Source organism: Oncorhynchus tshawytscha, unplaced genomic scaffold, assembly GCF_018296145.1.
Source record: "Oncorhynchus tshawytscha isolate Ot180627B unplaced genomic scaffold, Otsh_v2.0 Un_scaffold_3409_pilon_pilon, whole genome shotgun sequence".
In the NCBI taxonomy this organism is placed as follows: Eukaryota; Metazoa; Chordata; class Actinopteri; order Salmoniformes; family Salmonidae; genus Oncorhynchus; species Oncorhynchus tshawytscha.
The window spans coordinates 405,669-423,718 of record NW_024609786.1 but is presented as its reverse complement, the minus strand read 5'-3'; the positions used below and the strand labels follow the sequence as shown (position 1 = coordinate 423,718).

The 18,050-nt window shown below is 44.1% G+C and overlaps 2 protein-coding genes across 2 annotated transcripts; one reads left to right on the top strand and one right to left on the bottom strand.

The window, feature by feature from the left end:
* Positions 1 to 1,745: 1,745 nt before the first annotated feature.
* Positions 1,746 to 14,404, top strand: LOC121845890 (IgGFc-binding protein). The gene is made up of 4 exons (XM_042318097.1): positions 1,746 to 2,296; positions 3,742 to 3,875; positions 12,348 to 13,553; positions 13,712 to 14,404. Exons 2-4 carry the CDS (start codon positions 3,809 to 3,811, stop codon positions 14,110 to 14,112), a joined length of 1,674 nt encoding a protein of 557 aa, XP_042174031.1. The 5' UTR covers positions 1,746 to 2,296; positions 3,742 to 3,808; the 3' UTR covers positions 14,113 to 14,404.
* A 465-nt stretch (positions 14,405 to 14,869) lies between these two features.
* si:dkey-11p23.7 (V-set and Ig domain-containing protein) lies at positions 14,870 to 16,798 on the bottom strand. The gene is made up of 3 exons (XM_024385333.2): positions 16,577 to 16,798; positions 15,762 to 16,157; positions 14,870 to 15,572 (listed from the first exon to the last, which is right to left on the bottom strand). The coding sequence occupies exons 1-3, from the start codon at positions 16,629 to 16,631 to the stop codon at positions 15,151 to 15,153; spliced, it is 873 nt and encodes a 290-aa protein (XP_024241101.2). The 5' UTR covers positions 16,632 to 16,798; the 3' UTR covers positions 14,870 to 15,150.
* Positions 16,799 to 18,050: the final 1,252 nt, after the last annotated feature.

Genomic DNA, 18,050 nt, shown 5'->3' with positions numbered 1-18,050 from the left:
AACATTTATCCAGCCCCACCCCCTCAGTGGCAGGTGTCCGCTTTGTTATTGTTGGAGCTGCAGATTGCCACTTTAAAAGGAAGCAGCAGTCGGTGTTGAGTCCCTCTTCTAGTGACTACATCTGGTTCCCCTTATCAATACTAAATAGGCTTCTCTGCACAAACTCAGATTTAAGTGTTCAGATATTTCAGATGACTATTCAGTTTGGTTTGTGCTTCTATGGAAATCGTGTGCGCAATGATTTGAAAGCTCATTTACTATTCAAAGTTATTGTTTTTGGTACACAGTACACACACGTTTGGTGTTGATGATAAGAAACCCTTTAAAATAAAGCCCAATCACCCCCACCCCCTATATTATAAACTGGTTGGTTTGAGCCCTGAATGCTGATTTGTCTGAAAGCCATGGTATACCACAGGTATGACACCACTTTTATTTTTACATCTAATTACGTTGGTCGCCAGTTAATAATAGCAATAAGGCACCTCGGGGTTTTGTGGTACATAGCCGTGGTATATTGGATAAGGGCCGTATCCAGGCACTCTGCGTGGCCATGTAGCGTTTATATTAGGGGTCGACTGATTATGATTTTTCAACGCCATACCGATTTATTGGAGGACCAAAAAAAGCCGATGCCGATTTTTATATATATTTTTGTAATAATGACAATTACAACAATACTGTATTAACACTTATTTTAACTTAATATAATACGTAAATAAAATCTATTTAGTCTCAAATAATAAAACATGCTCAATTTGGTTTAAATATTCAATATTCCCAGTAAAGACGTTTTAGGTTGTAGTTAATATAGGAATTATGACGCGTCGACTTTCTCTCTATACCATTTGTATTTCCTATCTTTGATTATTAGATGTTCTAATAGGCACTTGAGTATTACCAGCCTAATCTCAGGAGTTGATAGGCTTGAAGTCATACACCGCGCTGTCAAGCATTGCAAAGAGCTGCTGACAAACGCAGTGAGTTTGAACGTTTACGAGCCTGCTGCTGCCTACCACCGCTCAGTCAGACCGCTCTATCAAATCATAGACTTAATTATAATACAATAAACACAGAAATACGAGCTTTTGGGCATTAATATGGTCAAATCCGGAAACTATCATTTAGTGAAATACGGAACCGTTCCGTATTTTATCGAACGGGTTTGCAACCCTAAGTCTAAATATTGCTGTTACATTACACAACCTTCAATGTTATGTCATAATTATGTCGAATTATGGCAAATTAGTTCGCAACGAGCCAGGCGGCCCAAACTGTTCCGTATACCCTGACTCTGCATGCAATAAACGCAAGAGAAGTGACACAATTTCCCTAGTTAATATTGCCTGCTAACATTCATTTATTTTAACTAAATATGCAGGTTTAAAAATATATACTTCTGTGTATTGATTTTAAAGGCATTGATGTTTATGGTTAAGTACATTCCTGCAATGATTGTGCTTTTTTTGCGAATGCGCTTTTGTTAAAACATCACCTGTTTGGCAAAGTAGGCTGTGATTCGATGATAAATTAACAGGCGTCGTATTGATTATATGCAACGCAGGACAAACTAGTTAATCTAGTAATATCATCAACCATGTGTAGTTAACTAGTGATTGTGAAGATTGATTGTTTTTTTTATAAGGTAAGTTTAATGCTTGCTAGCAATTTACCTTGGCTCCTTGCTGCACTCGCGTAACAGGTGCTCAGCCTGCCACGCAGTTTCCTCGTGGAATGCAATGTAATTCCATAATCGGCATCCAAAAATGCAGATTAATCGGTTAACCTCTTTCATATTACAACCAGTGGCCATGTACCACACCCCCCTCGGGCCTTATTGCTTTAATATACTTCAACCTGGTAGACTAGAGGCCAAAAAGACAGTTGTGCCATGCAGGATGCAGACAATGTTTTACAAACATTTTAAAGAACTGGGATCGACTCCTTTTCATTCTCAGTCATTTAAAATCATTTAAAACTGAATTTCAACATTACTTTCAAAAATATACAATTCAACATCAGAGTGCTGACATGTAGTAATGGCAACAAGCTATTAAATGGAATTGGATGTGTCATAGTGCAGGTGCTATGACCATTTACTTAACCTTTTCCTTTATCACCTTTCACCCTCGCATCCCAGTCTTCCAGGCCTCTGTCTGCTTCTATGCAAAGAGTTGTCAAATGTCAAGAGTTTGACTGTCAAATGTGTCAGTGTTTCCAAGGAGGAAAAAGCAAGACAGAGTCTAACTAGAGTCAGTTAACTGAGGGAAGGTGAAGAGAGTGTATCTGCCCCAAGGTAAGAGGATACGGACTGTCTTTAAGCTTCTACAAATGTAGCATATCAATGTTTGATAGTTTTTTTAAATAACTTACTTGTTAAATAATTATTCTGTATAAATCTGTAATAATGCTTAAATAAAAACAAACAATTAAAGGTAATACATGGAAAGTAATGAACAAGAGTGGTGTTTATGAAAAATGTATTTCTGAAGAGATCCCCAGGGCCGGCTCTAGGCATAAGCAACATAAGCGGGTGCTTAGGGGCCCTGAATTCAGTCGGGGTCTCAACTTACTGTTGAGAGTTAGAATCGTAGAATACACAAGGTGCAAACTTGAAATTTGGTTGTGCATCAGTAGTTTATCACTTGTTTTGTCATTCACTGACAGTCACTCAATTAGCCATGTCAGGTAACAATTTTAGATTGGAAAGTTGGTCTAGCCAGTTATCTAAACTTGTAGTAATCATGGCCGAATACCAACCGGGCACACAGGGCAAATTCTCAGGGGTCCTGACCACCAGGGGGCCCCATTGATTTTGTTAGTCACTCTCACTCAGATATCATTAACATGGCATAAGTCATGGGAAAATGTGTAGAATTGCATGAAATTAGCTTTAAAACTGAAAACAATTTTATCTCCACCCTAAGGTAAAATGGAAAGAATTGCAGGAAATGTGCTTTAAAACTACAAAATGTTTCTCATCCCCATGGCAAAATGTGTAGAATTGCAGGAAATGTACTTTCAAGCGTACATGTTTCTCTCCGCCATCAAAAGGGGGGCCACAAACTATTTAGCTCAATTGGAGATACCCAAATATACACAGTGTACAAGTATTAGGACATGCAGCCAAATTGACATCATTGTGGGAAGTGTTGTAATCAACATAGTCCAGCATCCCTGTGGAATGCTTTTGACATCTTGTAGAGTCCATGCCCGTCGACGTGAGGCTGTTCTGAGGGCAAAGGGGGTGCAACTCAATATAAGGAAGGTGTTCCTAATGTTTTGTACACTCAGTGTATTTACTGTATTAACTTTAGTAAAAATCTGTATAATCGTCTGAGGAGTAAGGCTGGAATTCACAGATTTAGGCTCAATTGTTTTCACTCAAAGTATTTATGCTATTGCCTATTTATGTTGAAACTAGCCTTATCCATCAACTTTGGCTACACACCTTTCTCAAATGACAGGACCTGTCAGAGATGCAAATGACTTCCTGTCCTCAAAGACCTGCCATGGCAACAACAGGAGTTGGCCTGTAGGCCTCCTGTTTCCAATGTTATCTTTGCCAAATGGTCAAATTTGGGCAAAGGGAAATTGGTTGATATGTAAACAACCCACAGTGCCTAACCAAAGCTGCTACCTAAACAACCACAACCAACGGCCACATAAATATTAGATGACAGGACTGTTTTGCTATGTTTCTGAAATTGTAACAAATTAAACTAATATTTTCCTTTAAAGCCCAGTTACCTGCCAACCTCGACGACCCATCTGACACCACCCCTGCTCCCTTCTGGCTTTAGTGGCCATGGCCCTCGTCACAACCATGGGAGTGGTGCCAGTCGTTCTCCTGGTCCTGGCAGCCTTTGACTCAGGTGAACCAATCCCATACACTATCTCTCTACATGACTGTGACCTGTTTTATGACCTTTTACAAAGTTACTCTGTCATTAGAGATGCTGTAAATGCTGAAGAAGATACAAACTGGGTTCATCTCAATAAATACATCTCATCATCTCCTTTGAAAAACTGACTGAACAGGGTGGAAGCAAATTCATCCACCATATAGCTTTCAGCTATCCTGTCAATATACAGTACCAGTCCAAAGTTTAGACATACCTGCTCATTCAAGGGTTTTTCTTCATTTTTACTATTTTCTACATTGTAGAATAATAGTGAAGACATTAAACTATTAAATAACACATGGCATTATGTAGTAACCAAAAATGTGTTAAACAAATCAAAATATATTTTATATTTGAGATTCTTCAAAGTAGCCATCCTTTGCCTTGATGACAGCTTTGCACACTCTTGGCATTCTCTCAATCAGCTTCACTTGGAATGCTTTTCCCACATATGCTGAGCACTTGTTGGCTGCTTTTCCTTCACTCTGTGGTCCAACTCATCCCAAACCATCTCAATTGGGTTGAGGTTGGGTGATTGTGGAGGCCAGGTCATCTGATGCAGCACTCCATCATTCTGCTTCTTGGTCAAATAGCCCTTACACAGCCTGGAGGTGTGTTGGGTCATTGTTCTGTTGAAAAACAAATGATAGTCCCTCTAAGCGCAAACCAGATGGGATGGTATATCCTTGCAGAATGATGTGGTAGCCATGCTCGTTAAGTGTGCCTTGAATTCTAAATGAATCACTGACCGTGTCAGCAGCAAAGCACCCCAACACCATGTCGTGGAAATTTCCTCTATTTCCCAAATCATGGGAGCAAACCACACACAAGTCAGAGTTAGTTATCAAAGTCCATCTTTAATTATATCAGCTCTATCGCAATCCTGTGACTCTCAGACAATTCAGTGTGTCTAACAATGAATTCTCTGAGAGCCCCCCTTCATTGCAGCTGAGTTCCTTTAATAGCAAAAAACACACATAGTCAGACAGCATAGACATAATAAATCGTTCAGCTTTGTCTCCTTACTCAAACCCCAGAACCATAAACCAATCCTCCATATCAACAGGCATATATCAAATTGTCATTTAGATTACAACCAACTCTAAATACAACCAATCCTATCTTGACAAGATCACAGAGACACACTGACTGGCACACAGACATTGTGGAGCCAAGAGATATGCATACAACTTCCAAGATGGCGTAGCAGTAAGTCGTCCTGTCGCGTCGTATCCCTTGTATATATCGTTTCTTTTTCGTTTTTTTACATATTTTTCTTCGCATATCTCTTTAAAAACATTTTGCTAAACCTAAGCTTCCAAATACTCTCCTGCAACCCGCCTCACCCAATGTAGCCATTTTTCCTAAAGTATTTATATTTACTTCGGAACCGGAACCCCTCAACTGAAGCTAGCCAGCTAACCACCAGCTATGCTAGCGGTCTTCAGCTAACCTGTCATCAGCTAAGCTAACCTTTAGCTCGGAAAGCTCTCGCCAGTTCGAACAACGCGGCTCTAACCAGAGCATAACAGACCTATTTATTTTTCATCCCCGGATTCATCCCCGGATTCCCACCGCAAACTGAACATTTTTCAGCTGGATCTTCACAACTAGCTATCTAGCTAAACCGCAACCCCGGATGATTACTCCTGGCTAGCGTTTCCACCCACTTAGCGTGAAGCTAGCCCGGCCAGCGCACCTGTACTACCACCGTAGCATACTCCTGGGCTACAATACCCGGGCCCACGACCGGTCTATCGATGTCACCGCATGAAGAGGAATAAACAGACTCACCCCATCGCGACGTCCCCCAAAGGCTAACTCTCTAGCCCTCGCTATCTCCCTGCTTGCTAAACTCGGTCCGCTAACTGCTACCTTGTTTAGCCCGGGCCTACGAACTGTTAGCTTGTTAGCACAGGCCTGCTAACTGTCTGAATCGCCGCGTCCCAAACACTCACCGGACCCATATTTACTTTCTATCTCTTCTTGATTTTTAATCTGTTTATACCTTTCCGGAAACCTGCCTCACCCAATGTGATACGGAATCGCTATTATTTTTTATTTTTAGAACACACTCAAGAACCTCCAGAAGCTAACTAGCTACAAGCTATTTAGTCATTGTTAACTTTTTTCAACCTGGATAACACTCGCCAGTCCAGCTTCCCTGCCCCATCCACCGCTGCCCCTGGACACTGATCTCTTGGCTACATAGCTGATGCACTCTGGACTGTCCATTAATCACGGTACTCCATTCTGCTTGTTTATGTTTTATCTGTCAGCCCCGTTGCCTAGTCAACGCCATTTTACCTGCTGTTGTTGTGCTAGCTGATTAGCTGTTGTCTCACCTACTGTTTTAGCTAGCTTTCCCAATTCAACACCTGTGATTACTGTATGCCTCGCTGTATGTCTCTCTCAAATGTCAATATGCCTTGTATACTGTTGCTCAGGTTAGTTATCATTGTTCTAGTTCACAATGGAGCCCCTAGTTCTACTCTTCATACCCCTGATAACTCCTTTGTCCCACCTCCCACACATGCGGTGACCTCACCCATTACAACCAGCATGTCCAGAGATACAACCTCTCTCATCATCACCCAGTGCCTGGGCTTACCTCTGCTGTACCCGCACCCCACCATACCCCTGTCTGCGCATTATGCCCTGAATATATTCTACCATGCCCAGAAACCTGCTCCTCTTATTCTCTGTCCCCAACGCTCTAGGCGACCAGTTTTGATAGCCTTTAGCCGCACCCTCATACTACTCCTTCTCTGTTCCGCGGGTGATGTGGAGGTAAACCCAGGCCCTGCATGTCCCCAGGCACCCTCATTTGTTGACTTCTGTGATCGAAAAGCCTTGGTTTCATGCATGTCAACATCAGAAGCCTCCTCCCTAAGTTTGTTTTACTCACTGCTCTAGCACACTCTGCTAACCCTGATGTCCTTGCTGTGTCTGAATCCTGGCTCAGGAAGGCCACCAAAAATTCAGAGATTTCCATACCCAACTATAACATCTTCCGTCAAGATAGAACTGCTAAAGGGGGAGGAGTTGCAGTCTACTGCAGAGATAGCCTGCAAAGTAATGTCATACTTTCCAGGTCCATACCCAAACAGTTCGAACTACTAATTTTGAAAATTACTCTCTCCAGAAATAAGTCTCTCACTGTTGCCGCCTGCTACCGACCCCCCTCAGCTCCCAGCTGTGCCCTGGACACCATTTGTGAATTGATCGCCCCCCATCTTACCTCAGAGTTTGTTCTGTTAGGTGACCTAAACTGGGATATGCCAGTCCTACAATCTAAGCTAGATGCCCTCAATCTCACACAAATCATCAAGGAACCCACCAGGTACAACCCTAACTCTGTAAACAAGGGCACCCTCATAGACGTCATCCTGACCAACTGGCCCTCCAAATACACCTCCGCTGTCTTCAACCAGGATCTCAGCGATCACTGCCTCATTGCCTGTATCCGCTACGGAGCCGCAGTCAAACGACCACCCTCATCACTGTCAAACGCTCCCTAAAACACTTCTGTGAGCAGGCCTTTCTAATCGACCTGGCCCGGGTTTCCTGGAAGGACATTGACCTCATCCCGTCAGTTGAGGATGCCTGGTCATTCTTTAAAAGTAACTTCCTCACCATTTTAGATAAGCATGCTCCGTTCAAAAATGCAGAACTAAGAACAGATACAGTCCTTGGTTCACCCCAGACCTGACTGCCCTCGACCAGCACAAAAACATCCTGTGGCGGACTGCAATAGCATCGAATAGTCCCCGTGATATGCAACTGTTCAGGGAAGTCCGGAACCAATACACGCAGTCAGTCAGGAAAGCTAAGGCCAGCTTCTTCAGGCAGAAGTTTGCATCCTGTAGCTCCAACTCCAAAAAGTTCTGGGACACTGTGAAGTCCATGGAGAACAAGAGCATCTCCTTCCAGCTGCCCACTGCACTGAGGCTAGGTAACACAGTCACCACCGATAAATCCATGATTATCGAAAACTTTAATAAGCATTTCTCAACAGCTGGCCATGCCTTCCGCCTGGCTACTCCAACCTCGGCCAACAGCTCCGCCCCCCCCCGGCAGCTCCTCGCCCAAGCCTCTCCAGGTTCTCCTTTACCCAAATCCAGATAGCAGATGTTCTGAAAGAGCTGCAAAACCTGGACCCGTACAAATCAGCTGGGCTTGACAATCTGGACCCCCTATTTCTGAAACTATCCGCCGCCATTGTCGCAACCCCTATTACCAGCCTGTTCAACCTCTCTTTCATATCGTCTGAGATCTCCAAGGATTGGAAAGCTGCCGCAGTCATCCCCCTCTTCAAAGGGGGAGACACCCTGGACCCAAACTGTTACAGACCTATATCCATCCTGCCCTGCCTATCTAAAGTCTTCGAAAGCCAAGTCAACAAACAGGTCACTGACCATCTCGAATCCCACCGTACCTTCTCCGCTGTGCAATCTGGTTTCCGAGCCGGTCACGGGTGCACCTCAGCCACACTCAAGGTACTAAACGATATCATAACCGCCATCGATAATAGACAGTACTGTGCAGCCGTCTTCATTGACATTGCCAAGGCTTTCGACTCTGTCAATCACCATATTCTTATCGGCAGACTCAGTAGCCTCGGTTTTTCGGATGACTGCCTTGCCTGGTTCACCAATTACTTTGCAGACAGAGTTCAGTGTGTCAAATCGGAGGGCATGCTGTCCGGTCCTCTGGCAGTCTCTATGGGGGTGCCACAGGGTTCAATTCTCGGGCCGACTCTTTTCTCTGTGTATATCAATGATGTTGCTCTTGCTGCGGGCGATTCCCTGATCCACCTCTACGCAGACGACACCATTCTATATACTTTCGGCCCGTCATTGGACACTGTGCTATCTAACCTCCAAACAAGCTTCAATGCCATACAACACTCCTTCCGTGGCCTCCAATTGCTCTTAAACGCTAGTAAAACCAAATGCATGCTTTTCAACCGATCGCTGCCTGCACCCGCATGCCCGACTAGCATCACCACCCTGGATGGTTCCGACCTTGAATATGTGGACATCTATAAGTACCTAGGTGTCTGGCTAGACTGCAAACTCTCCTTCCAGACTCATATCAAACATCTCCAATCGAAAATCAAATCAAGAGTCGGCTTTCTATTCCGCAACAAAGCCTCCTTCACTCACGCCGCCAAGCTTACCCTAGTAAAACTGACTATCCTACCGATCCTCGACTTCGGCGATGTCATCTACAAAATGGCTTCCAACACTCTACTCAGCAAACTGGATGCAGTCTATCACAGTGCCATCCGTTTTGTCACTAAAGCACCTTATACCTTATATGATCATCCCTAAAGCCAACACCTCATTTGGCCGCCTTTCGTTCCAGTACTCTGCTGCCTGTGACTGGAACGAATTGCAAAAATCGCTGAAGTTGGAGACTTATCTCCCTCACCAACTTCAAACATCAGCTATCTGAGCAGCTAACCGATCGCTGCAGCTGTACATAGTCTATTGGTAAATAGCCCACCCATTTTCACCTACCTCATCCCCATACTGTTTTTATTTATTTACTTTTCTGCTCTTTTGCACACCAATATCTCTACCTGTACATGACCATCTGATCATTTATCACTCCAGTGTTAATCTGCAAAATTGTAATTATTCGCCTACCTCCTCATGCCTTTTGCACACATTGTATATAGACTCCCCCCTTTGTTTTCTACTGTGTTATTGACTTGTTAATTGTTTATTCCATGTGTAACTCTGTGTTGTCTGCTCACACTGCTATGCTTTATCTTGGCCAGGTCGCAGTTGCAAATGAGAACTTGTTCTCAACTATCCTCCCTGGTTAAATAAAGGTGAAATTTAAAAATTAAAAAAAATACACATGATGATACTTTGACCTCTCCCCTCTCTGCGGCCCATGCAACTTAGTCTTGACATAGAACAGATAACTGCAACCCTGCCACAGTATTCTACAAAAATAACATTCTTGATGAGAAGTAACTTACAAACATATGATGAATATAAAACATCTTACCTATGTTACCAACAAATTCTGATTATTTCCACAACAACCATCACACCTCCTCAATGCTTCATGGTGGGAACTACACATGCAGAGATCATCTGTTCACCTACTCTGCATCTCACAAAGACATGGCAGTTGGAACCAAAAATCTCACATTTGGACTCATCAGACCAAAGGACCCTGGGACTAAACACCTCCCTATGCAACTGGATCCTGGACGTCCTGATGGGCTGCCCCCAGATGGTAAGGGTAAGCAACAACACGTCTGCCACACTGATCCTCAACACTGGAGCCCCTCAGGGGTGCGCGCTTAGTCCCCTCCTGTACTCCCTGTTCACCCACAACTGCATGGCCAAACACGACTCCAACACCATCATTACGTTTGCTGACGACACAACAGTGGTAGGCCTGATTACCAACAGAATGAGACTGCCTATAGGGAGGAGGTCAGAGACGTGGCAGTGTGGTACCAGGACAACAACCTCTCCCTCAATGTGAGCAAGACAAAGGAGCTGGTCGTGGACTACAGGAAACGAGGGCCGAACAGGCTCCTATTAACATTGATGGGGCTGAAGTGGAGCGGGTCGAGAGTTAAGTTACTTGGTGTCCACATCACCAACAAACTATCAAGGTCCAAACACACCAAGACAGTTGTGAAGAGGTCATGACAACACCTTTTCCGCCTCAGGAGACTGAAAATATTTGCCATGGGTCCCCAGATCCTCAAACCGTTCTACAGCTGCACCATCGAGAGCATCCTGACCAGTTGCATCACCGCCTGGTATGGCTACTGCTCGGCATTTGACCATAAGGCGCTACAGAGGGTATTGCGTACGGCCCAGTACATCACTGGGGCCAAGCTTCCTTCCATCCAGGACCTATATACTAGGCGGTGTCAGAGGAAAGCCCCCCAAAAATGTCAGACTCCAGTCACCCAAGTCATAGACTGTTCGCACGGCAAGTGGTACCGGAGCGCCAAGTCTAGGACCAAAAGGCTCATTAACAGCTTCTACCCCTCAAGCCATAAGACTGCTGAACAATTAATCAAATGGCCACCCGGACTATTTACATTGACACTCCCCTTGGTACCGGTACCCCCTGTAAATAGCCTCATTATTGTTATTTTTTACTTTAGTTTATTTGGTAAATATTTTCTTAACTATTTCTTGAACTGCATTGTTGGTTAAGGGCTTGTAAGTAAGTATTTCACAGTTCCTGTTGTATTCGGCACATATGACAAAATAAAGTTTATTTTCCACCGGTCTAATGTCCATTGTTCATGTTTCTTTCCCCAAGCAAGTCTCTTCTTATTATTGGTGTCCTTTAGTAGTGGTTTCTTTGCAGCAATTCGACCATGAAGGCCTGATTCACGCAGTCTCTTCTGAACAGTTGATGTTGAGATGTGTCTGTTACTTGAACTCTGATGTGTTTATTTGGGCTGCAATTTCTGAGGCTGGTAAATCTAATAAACGTATCCTCTGCAGCAGAGGTAACTCTGGGTCTTACTTTCCTGTGCCGGTCCTCACGAGAGCCAGTTTCATCATAGCGGTTGATGGTTTTTACGACTGCTCTTGAAGAAACTCTCAAAGTTATTGACATTTTCCGTATTGACTGACCCTCATGTCTTAAAGTAATGATGGACTGTCGTTTCTCTTTGATTATTTGAGCTGTTCTTGCCATAATATGGACTTGGTCTTTTACCAAATAGGGCAATCTTCTGTATACCAACCCTACCTTCGCACAACACAACTGATTGGCTAAAACGCATTAAGAAGGAAAGAAATTTCATGAAGCACACCTGTTAATTGAAATGTATTCCAGGTGACTGCCTCATGAAGCTGGTTGAGAGAATGCCAAGAGTGTGCAAAGCTGTCATCAAGGCAAATGGTTGCTACTTTGAAGAATCTCAAATAATATGAAATATATTTTGATTTGTTTAACACTTTTTTTTGGTTATTACATTATTCCATATGTTATTTCATAGTTTTGATGTCTTCACTATTAGAAAATAAACCCTTGAATGAGTACAGTATGTGTGTCAACTTTTGACTGGTGCTGTAGCTTTCACCCATCCTGTCCTTTCAGATTACTGGAGAAGTAGGAAAGGAGAATAGGAAAGGAAGCCACTTTACACTATTGAGATGAGCCTGTTGTGTTGAATGAAAGGAAAACAGGCTGATCAGGCCTGTATGTCCCCCTCTGCTGGTCTGACACTAGTAGTATTGGAGCGTTCTCCACCTCTATCATCAACAGCACATAGTCACCGAAAATACAAGTTCCTTTATTAGTTCAACAATATGGAACACAGACTCTTAAGTCTGTCGACATGTTTGGGGATTTTTGTTGATTAAATCATCTTATCCTGGAGCAGAATTGTTTTGTTTGCATATGAAAATGGATGTTTTAGCAGTTTCTACCCCTCTTTAGTGTCCACAGCACACTCTTTTCCTAATAGTTTTGGCAAAGAGTTCATCACTGCATTCCCGGAGAACATCGCCTTTTACCATCCCACTCAGCCTTACAACAGAATTGTAATCACAGCACTACACAGTGACACCACGGTAATTATGAAAATGAGGGAACTGGGTTCCACAGATACCAGGAACCTGAATGCAGCACAGGAAGTTGTGATTCAGACAAGTTGGATAAGTGCAGAACTCAAGAGGTCAAAGTTCTCTAACAACACAATCCATGTGACCAGCAACAAAGACATCAGTGTCCTTGCCATCAGCCAAAGAGGTGAAAGCATCCAGGCCACGGTAGTCCCACCGGTGGAGAGCTTGGGTACAGAGTACCATGTCCCCCCTATACCTGAGATGAAGCATCCTCAGCCTCAAATAGACCCAGGGAACCATTTGTTTAGGCTCATCATCATAAACAATAAAGAAACTAACAAGGTCACCATCTCAGGGCCAGCAGGTGAGAACGAGACTGTCTCACTCCAGCCGTTCCAACTGGTTCAACTCGGGCTCAATAGATCACTGCCAGAGCCACACGTATTGGCCGACCACCCCGTGGCGGTCCTGTACAGCCACCCATGTGCTGCCACAACTAACTGCACCTGTAGTTTTCTGTTCAGCCCTCTGTACCCCGTCACAGCTTGGGGGTCAGAATACCTTGTGCACCCCTCTTTGGAGAATGGAGCTTTGAATGAAACTACCTTCCTGCTGACGACCAACCAAAGTGTGAGTTTACTCAGCGAACCCCCCACAGAGCCCCTCCAACTGCAGTCTTCCAACGAGCTTCCCTTCCTCCCTGGTGGCTCCTCCCTGGTCAAGACCTCCAGTCTTGTCTCCCTGACCCTCCACAGGCCAGGCCTACTCCTCAGCCTCATCCCAACGCATAGCTTCTCCACCTGCTACCTCCTCCACTCCCTCAACGCCATGAGGAACCAGGCCCTGTTAGTAGCCCCCACAGCCCAGACAGAGGGGGTGCATCAGGGGAACACAGCCCTGGATGTCACATGGACTCCCATGATGGGGACCGAGTACTCCTGGGCACTCATTGACTTTGGGACAGAATACAGGAGGCATGTCATCTGGCATAGTTCCTCCAAAATGGCTGCTTACTACTTGGGAGAGACAAACGGCATGGTTTTTGGGAATCCGGCTGCCAGCATCAGCACAGATCCAGGTATGGTGTTGTAGAGGTTTCATAGTGTTGTATTGCTGTGAATTATGCATATTATGCATATCATTCATGTCTGTTTTTTATAGGAATATATTGATTGCTCTCTCTCGTGTGTGTGTGTGTGTGTGTGTGTGTGTGTGTGTGCTCGTTTGTATGCACAGATTCTAAGGGCTGTTTGCTGAGGCCAGAGGTTGTGACACTTGGGGACAAGCAGGGTGGCTGGCCCGAGTCTCTGAAGTACTGCCAAGATCAGGGCTACAGTCTGGTCAGCCTGAACACAGAAGAGTTTCTACTTCAAGTGACCAATAAACTGAGGGAGATGCAGGGTCAGGTGTGGATAGGCCTCCGTCGGAGCTCACTGACAGGGCAGTGGTACTGGCTGAGCAAGGCTGCTGTGTCCTTCAGTCACTGGGCCCAGGGTGAGCCAGGGAACCCCATACAGGGCCAGTGTGCCATGATGACACTGGACCCCCAGGGAAACTATACCTGGAGCGACCAGAGCTGCTGTGAAGCTCTCCCAGCCGTCTGCTACAGAGAGCCACTACACTTCCCCCTTCAGTAGAGCTCTATACATGACCATGTCCCTTTCTGTAGTAACCTTCATACATTATAAGCACTAGATTCAAGCCCCTTTGTGAAGGGCATTTCATAAGATATATTCTCTAAACAGCTGTACTGTATGTCTCAATCCAGAATGATTGAAACCGACTGGTGTCTCTGATCTAGGTCTTCTTGACAAATAAGACTGTTTTTACTTGTTATTCATATTACAGGTCCAAACCTGATTGTATCAAATCAATGAAATATTATCTACTGTAGTCTTGTGTAAAGTCTTAGATAAGGTGTAACATATGAATTGAAATACTGAGGAGTTAACTAGATAAATGTTTTCCTTTTGCAAATGATATAGACTGGTTGGTTGATTAGCTGCAAAACCGACACTTGCGCAATAATGGGGCGAAACACCTGGTTGGCTTAGACTATTGACAACATGTAAACTATATTTAATCTCAATGTTTATTTTTTTTTAAATAGATTTGCACAATGAGCACTTGTGTCTCAAATACATTGTTACAGTTATTGGTTAGCTAGATAGCTAATTTTAGCCATATTAGCATAGATGTGAAATCAGTCAAAATGCCTCAACAAGACAAGGTATCAAGAACAAGATAAAAACCTGCTGAAACGAGACACCTGGAGTACTATTCCCCACATGGCAGCGTCTTGTTAAATTACCTTAAATTACATTAAATGTGGCATATTTGTAGAACAAGCTATGCTTGTGCTGTATTCTTTAAACCACCACAATAAATATACCATCTTCACCTTTTAAATGTACAGAGGTTTTGTGTGTAGCCCCCATTTTGAGGCTTGACAAATAGTTAGATGATCACAACATTTCAACCAATGAGTTAGATTCATAAACAATAAACTAAGGATTTACACTCTATTCATTACATATAAACCCTTGGTAGGGAATGAGGTGGGATCGAATTATATACAAATAGGTCCATAATGTATTATTTATTGAAGACAAATGGAAAAATGTATGAAAAGTTAAAACATTTGGATTAGTGTGTATGCGTATGCAAACAGTGTATCATTTGAACCAGCATCTGAGCCATGCTGGGCCTCCTCCCTGCGGCAGCCAGACTACCACCCCGAGCAGCAGGAGCACCTTGAACCCCAGGGAGAGGGAGAGCAGGAGCAGCAGCGGAGGGGCCTCCCCAGAGACCTGCACCTGCCTGGGGGGCAGCATGTACAGGGTGGCCTGGTCCTTCCCCAGGGGGTTGGAGGCACTACATGTGTACTGCTGCCCAGGGAGGACATCCCGGAGCTGACTGGTGGTGTAATGTTGCTCGAGGGACTCCTGGGAGAGGGGAGAGATGTCGGAGCCTTCCATGAGCTGGTCAGGCCCCAGCCACTGGACGTCAGGTAGGGGAGAGCCCTGGACACGACACTGAGCCCTGTAGCCAGCTTCCTCACTGCCTTCCACTGACAGTCCCAGGATTCGTGGGGCAGCTAACCATGAAAGGCAAACACAGACACCCCAAATCATTACAATCATGTCCATGAAATATGCATAAATCCATCTACAATTAGACAAAGAGACAAACCCATACAGAGTTGACATTAGATCGCTTTCAAGGTCTAAAACAAACTGTAGTACTACATTCTACAGTGTACTCATCATATACAGAATCCCCCTACCCTCCACTCTAAGCCGTGTGCCCATCTTATCCTCGTAGCTGGCGTGTGCGTGTCCGGGGACCTCCACACGGCAGTAGTAGCGTCCGTTGTCCTGCAGGGCGGCGCTGTTGATGCGCAAGGAGAGGTCGTGCTCTCGGGGATTCCCCTCCAGGCGATAACGCTGGTCCTGCTGAGGGCCTGGCTGGCAGGTCCTGGCCCCAGTGGAAGAGGAGCAGTGGTAGAGCACCGTAGAGCCCTGGCCGTGGCCCAGCCGCCACACCACCTGCAGGGAGGAGTGCAGCGTGTGGTGGGGGTGGGTGAAGGAGCAAGGCAGCACCACTGGGTAGCCCTCCATGGCACGCACCTCCGCCTGAACCTTCATAGACCAGCCGTCATCGTTCGAAGCAGCGCCCAGGACTGGATGTGTCATAATATATGCTATTAATGCTCAGGACAGATGGAGAACTGGAGCTGATTTATGATACTTTAAATTGCACAGTGATACAAACTTTATCACTGTGCAATTTTAAAGTATGTTTAATCAAACTTCAACTATGGTATAAAAACACATTTTGAAAACAGGAATCGTTCTGTAATCCTGTAAGCAAAATGTCAATCTGATAGTGGTGTCCAAATCGGTCATGCTTTGAAAATGAGGAAGGATTAACAGACTTTAGAAAAAGTTCACTTTGATCTAACTTTCCTTTCTGTTTTCCATTTGCTTCTGAAAAAAGCAGTGCAAAATGATATCTCTGAATAGTGTGACCCCACTGTTTGGCTGACAAATATTTGATCCACATATGGTGTAGTCGTGAGTCCATCTGTAGCTTACTTACCTTCCATGAAGCACAATAGGAGATTCACCATTCTGCAGAGTGACCGGGTGTCCATGCTGAGACTGCTGTGTTAAGGATAGAGTATGGAGGGAGGATTCTATGTTTGTCTCCTCACCTGACTCACTGTTTCTCAGACACTGTCCCGTGACTGCCAGTCATTCCAGTACAGATCATATGAGATTCTATAGCGTATTTCCCTCATCTAACACACTGTCCTACACACAAAGTATTCACAACACTTGACTTTTTCACCATTTTGTTGTGTTACAAAGTGGGATTTAATTGTTGGTCAACGATCGACACAAAATACTTGTCATAACGTTGGCTTGGGGGTAGGTTTATGACAGTCATAAATACCTCTTCCCCCCACCCCCCTTTTTCCTCTCTCTACCCTGCTGATGTTACATTTGCAAACACCTTGGTTAACATAGAGGGAACATCAGAAGTTGGGAGGAAATTAACTATATTCTGGTAATCCGACCAATTGAACATATGCGGTGGTACTTTAATGAATATGATGTCAGTTCGGTTGTCATCTGAGACATTCTCATCAATGATAAGATGACATAAACTCTACAGTGGAAAGTCTACACATCAGAGTTATCGGATTCACATGGAATTGTTGTTAAATTTAAATGTTTGAATATGAAATTATTCATGATGGGATGAAATGTGGTTGTAGCTTCTAAAATGTGAGATTTGGGTTTTCATAAGGTAGGGCTCTGCTCAATCAGTGGCCCGCCCCTGTGAAGGGACATGGGCTATAAAACTTTTCAAACACGCCCTCCCCATATAAAAACTTGACGACAATGTAACCTGTTCCGAGGATGACGATCCGATGTCAGAATGGTTCAGATAATAACTACAGAACGAAGCCAACATCGGTGTGAGCTTTGGTTGAGAATGGTATGAACTTTGAACTCTTATTCACTACAGCCTTTTTTTAAATCTTTATTTAACTAGGCAAGTCAGTTAAGAACAAATTCTTATTTTCAATGACTGCCTATGAACAGTGGGTTAACTGCCTGTTCAGGGGCAGAATGACAGAGTCTTACCTTGTCAGCTCCGGGGTTTGAACTTGCAACATTCCGGTTACTAGTCCAACGCTGTAACCACTAGGCTACCCTGCCGCCTTCCATCTACCACCAACCTACCGAAGCTCAGCTCAGAGTAAATATTTATTGCATTTTCCTTTTCCAAATGGGTGGTAATTTAGAATGCATAAGATACTGTATTTACGATAGCACAGCTTCTCCCTGTGTCCCTCAGTCTTCCCGCTCTTTCACTCAAACCCAGACCCTTTTCTTTTGTGTAACCAGCTGTCATATCTGTTCCGCCCGCTAGGGCCTTTTTCCTTTATGACGTAATTTGTAATCAAGTTATGATTAATTATGTGTATATGTAATTTTGTGTGGTTAGTTAGGTATTTAGTAAATAAATAATTAAACCCAATTTTGTATTGCTGATTCAACTT

Coding starts and splice junctions, on each gene's coding strand:
- si:dkey-11p23.7 (XM_024385333.2), bottom strand. CDS start 16,631: ATGGACACCCGGTCACTCTGCAGAATGGTGAATCTCCTATTGTGCTTC. Junction 16,158..16,576: donor CCTATTGTGCTTCATGGAAG/GTAAGTAAGCTA, acceptor TGACACATCCAG/TCCTGGGCGCTGCTTCGAAC. Junction 15,573..15,761: donor CACACGGCTTAGAGTGGAGG/GTAGGGGGATTC, acceptor TTTCATGGTTAG/CTGCCCCACGAATCCTGGGA.
- LOC121845890 (XM_042318097.1), top strand. CDS start 3,809: ATGGCCCTCGTCACAACCATGGGAGTGGTGCCAGTCGTTCTCCTGGTC. Junction 3,876..12,347: donor CCTGGCAGCCTTTGACTCAG/GTGAACCAATCC, acceptor ACCCCTCTTTAG/TGTCCACAGCACACTCTTTT. Junction 13,554..13,711: donor CAGCATCAGCACAGATCCAG/GTATGGTGTTGT, acceptor TTGTATGCACAG/ATTCTAAGGGCTGTTTGCTG.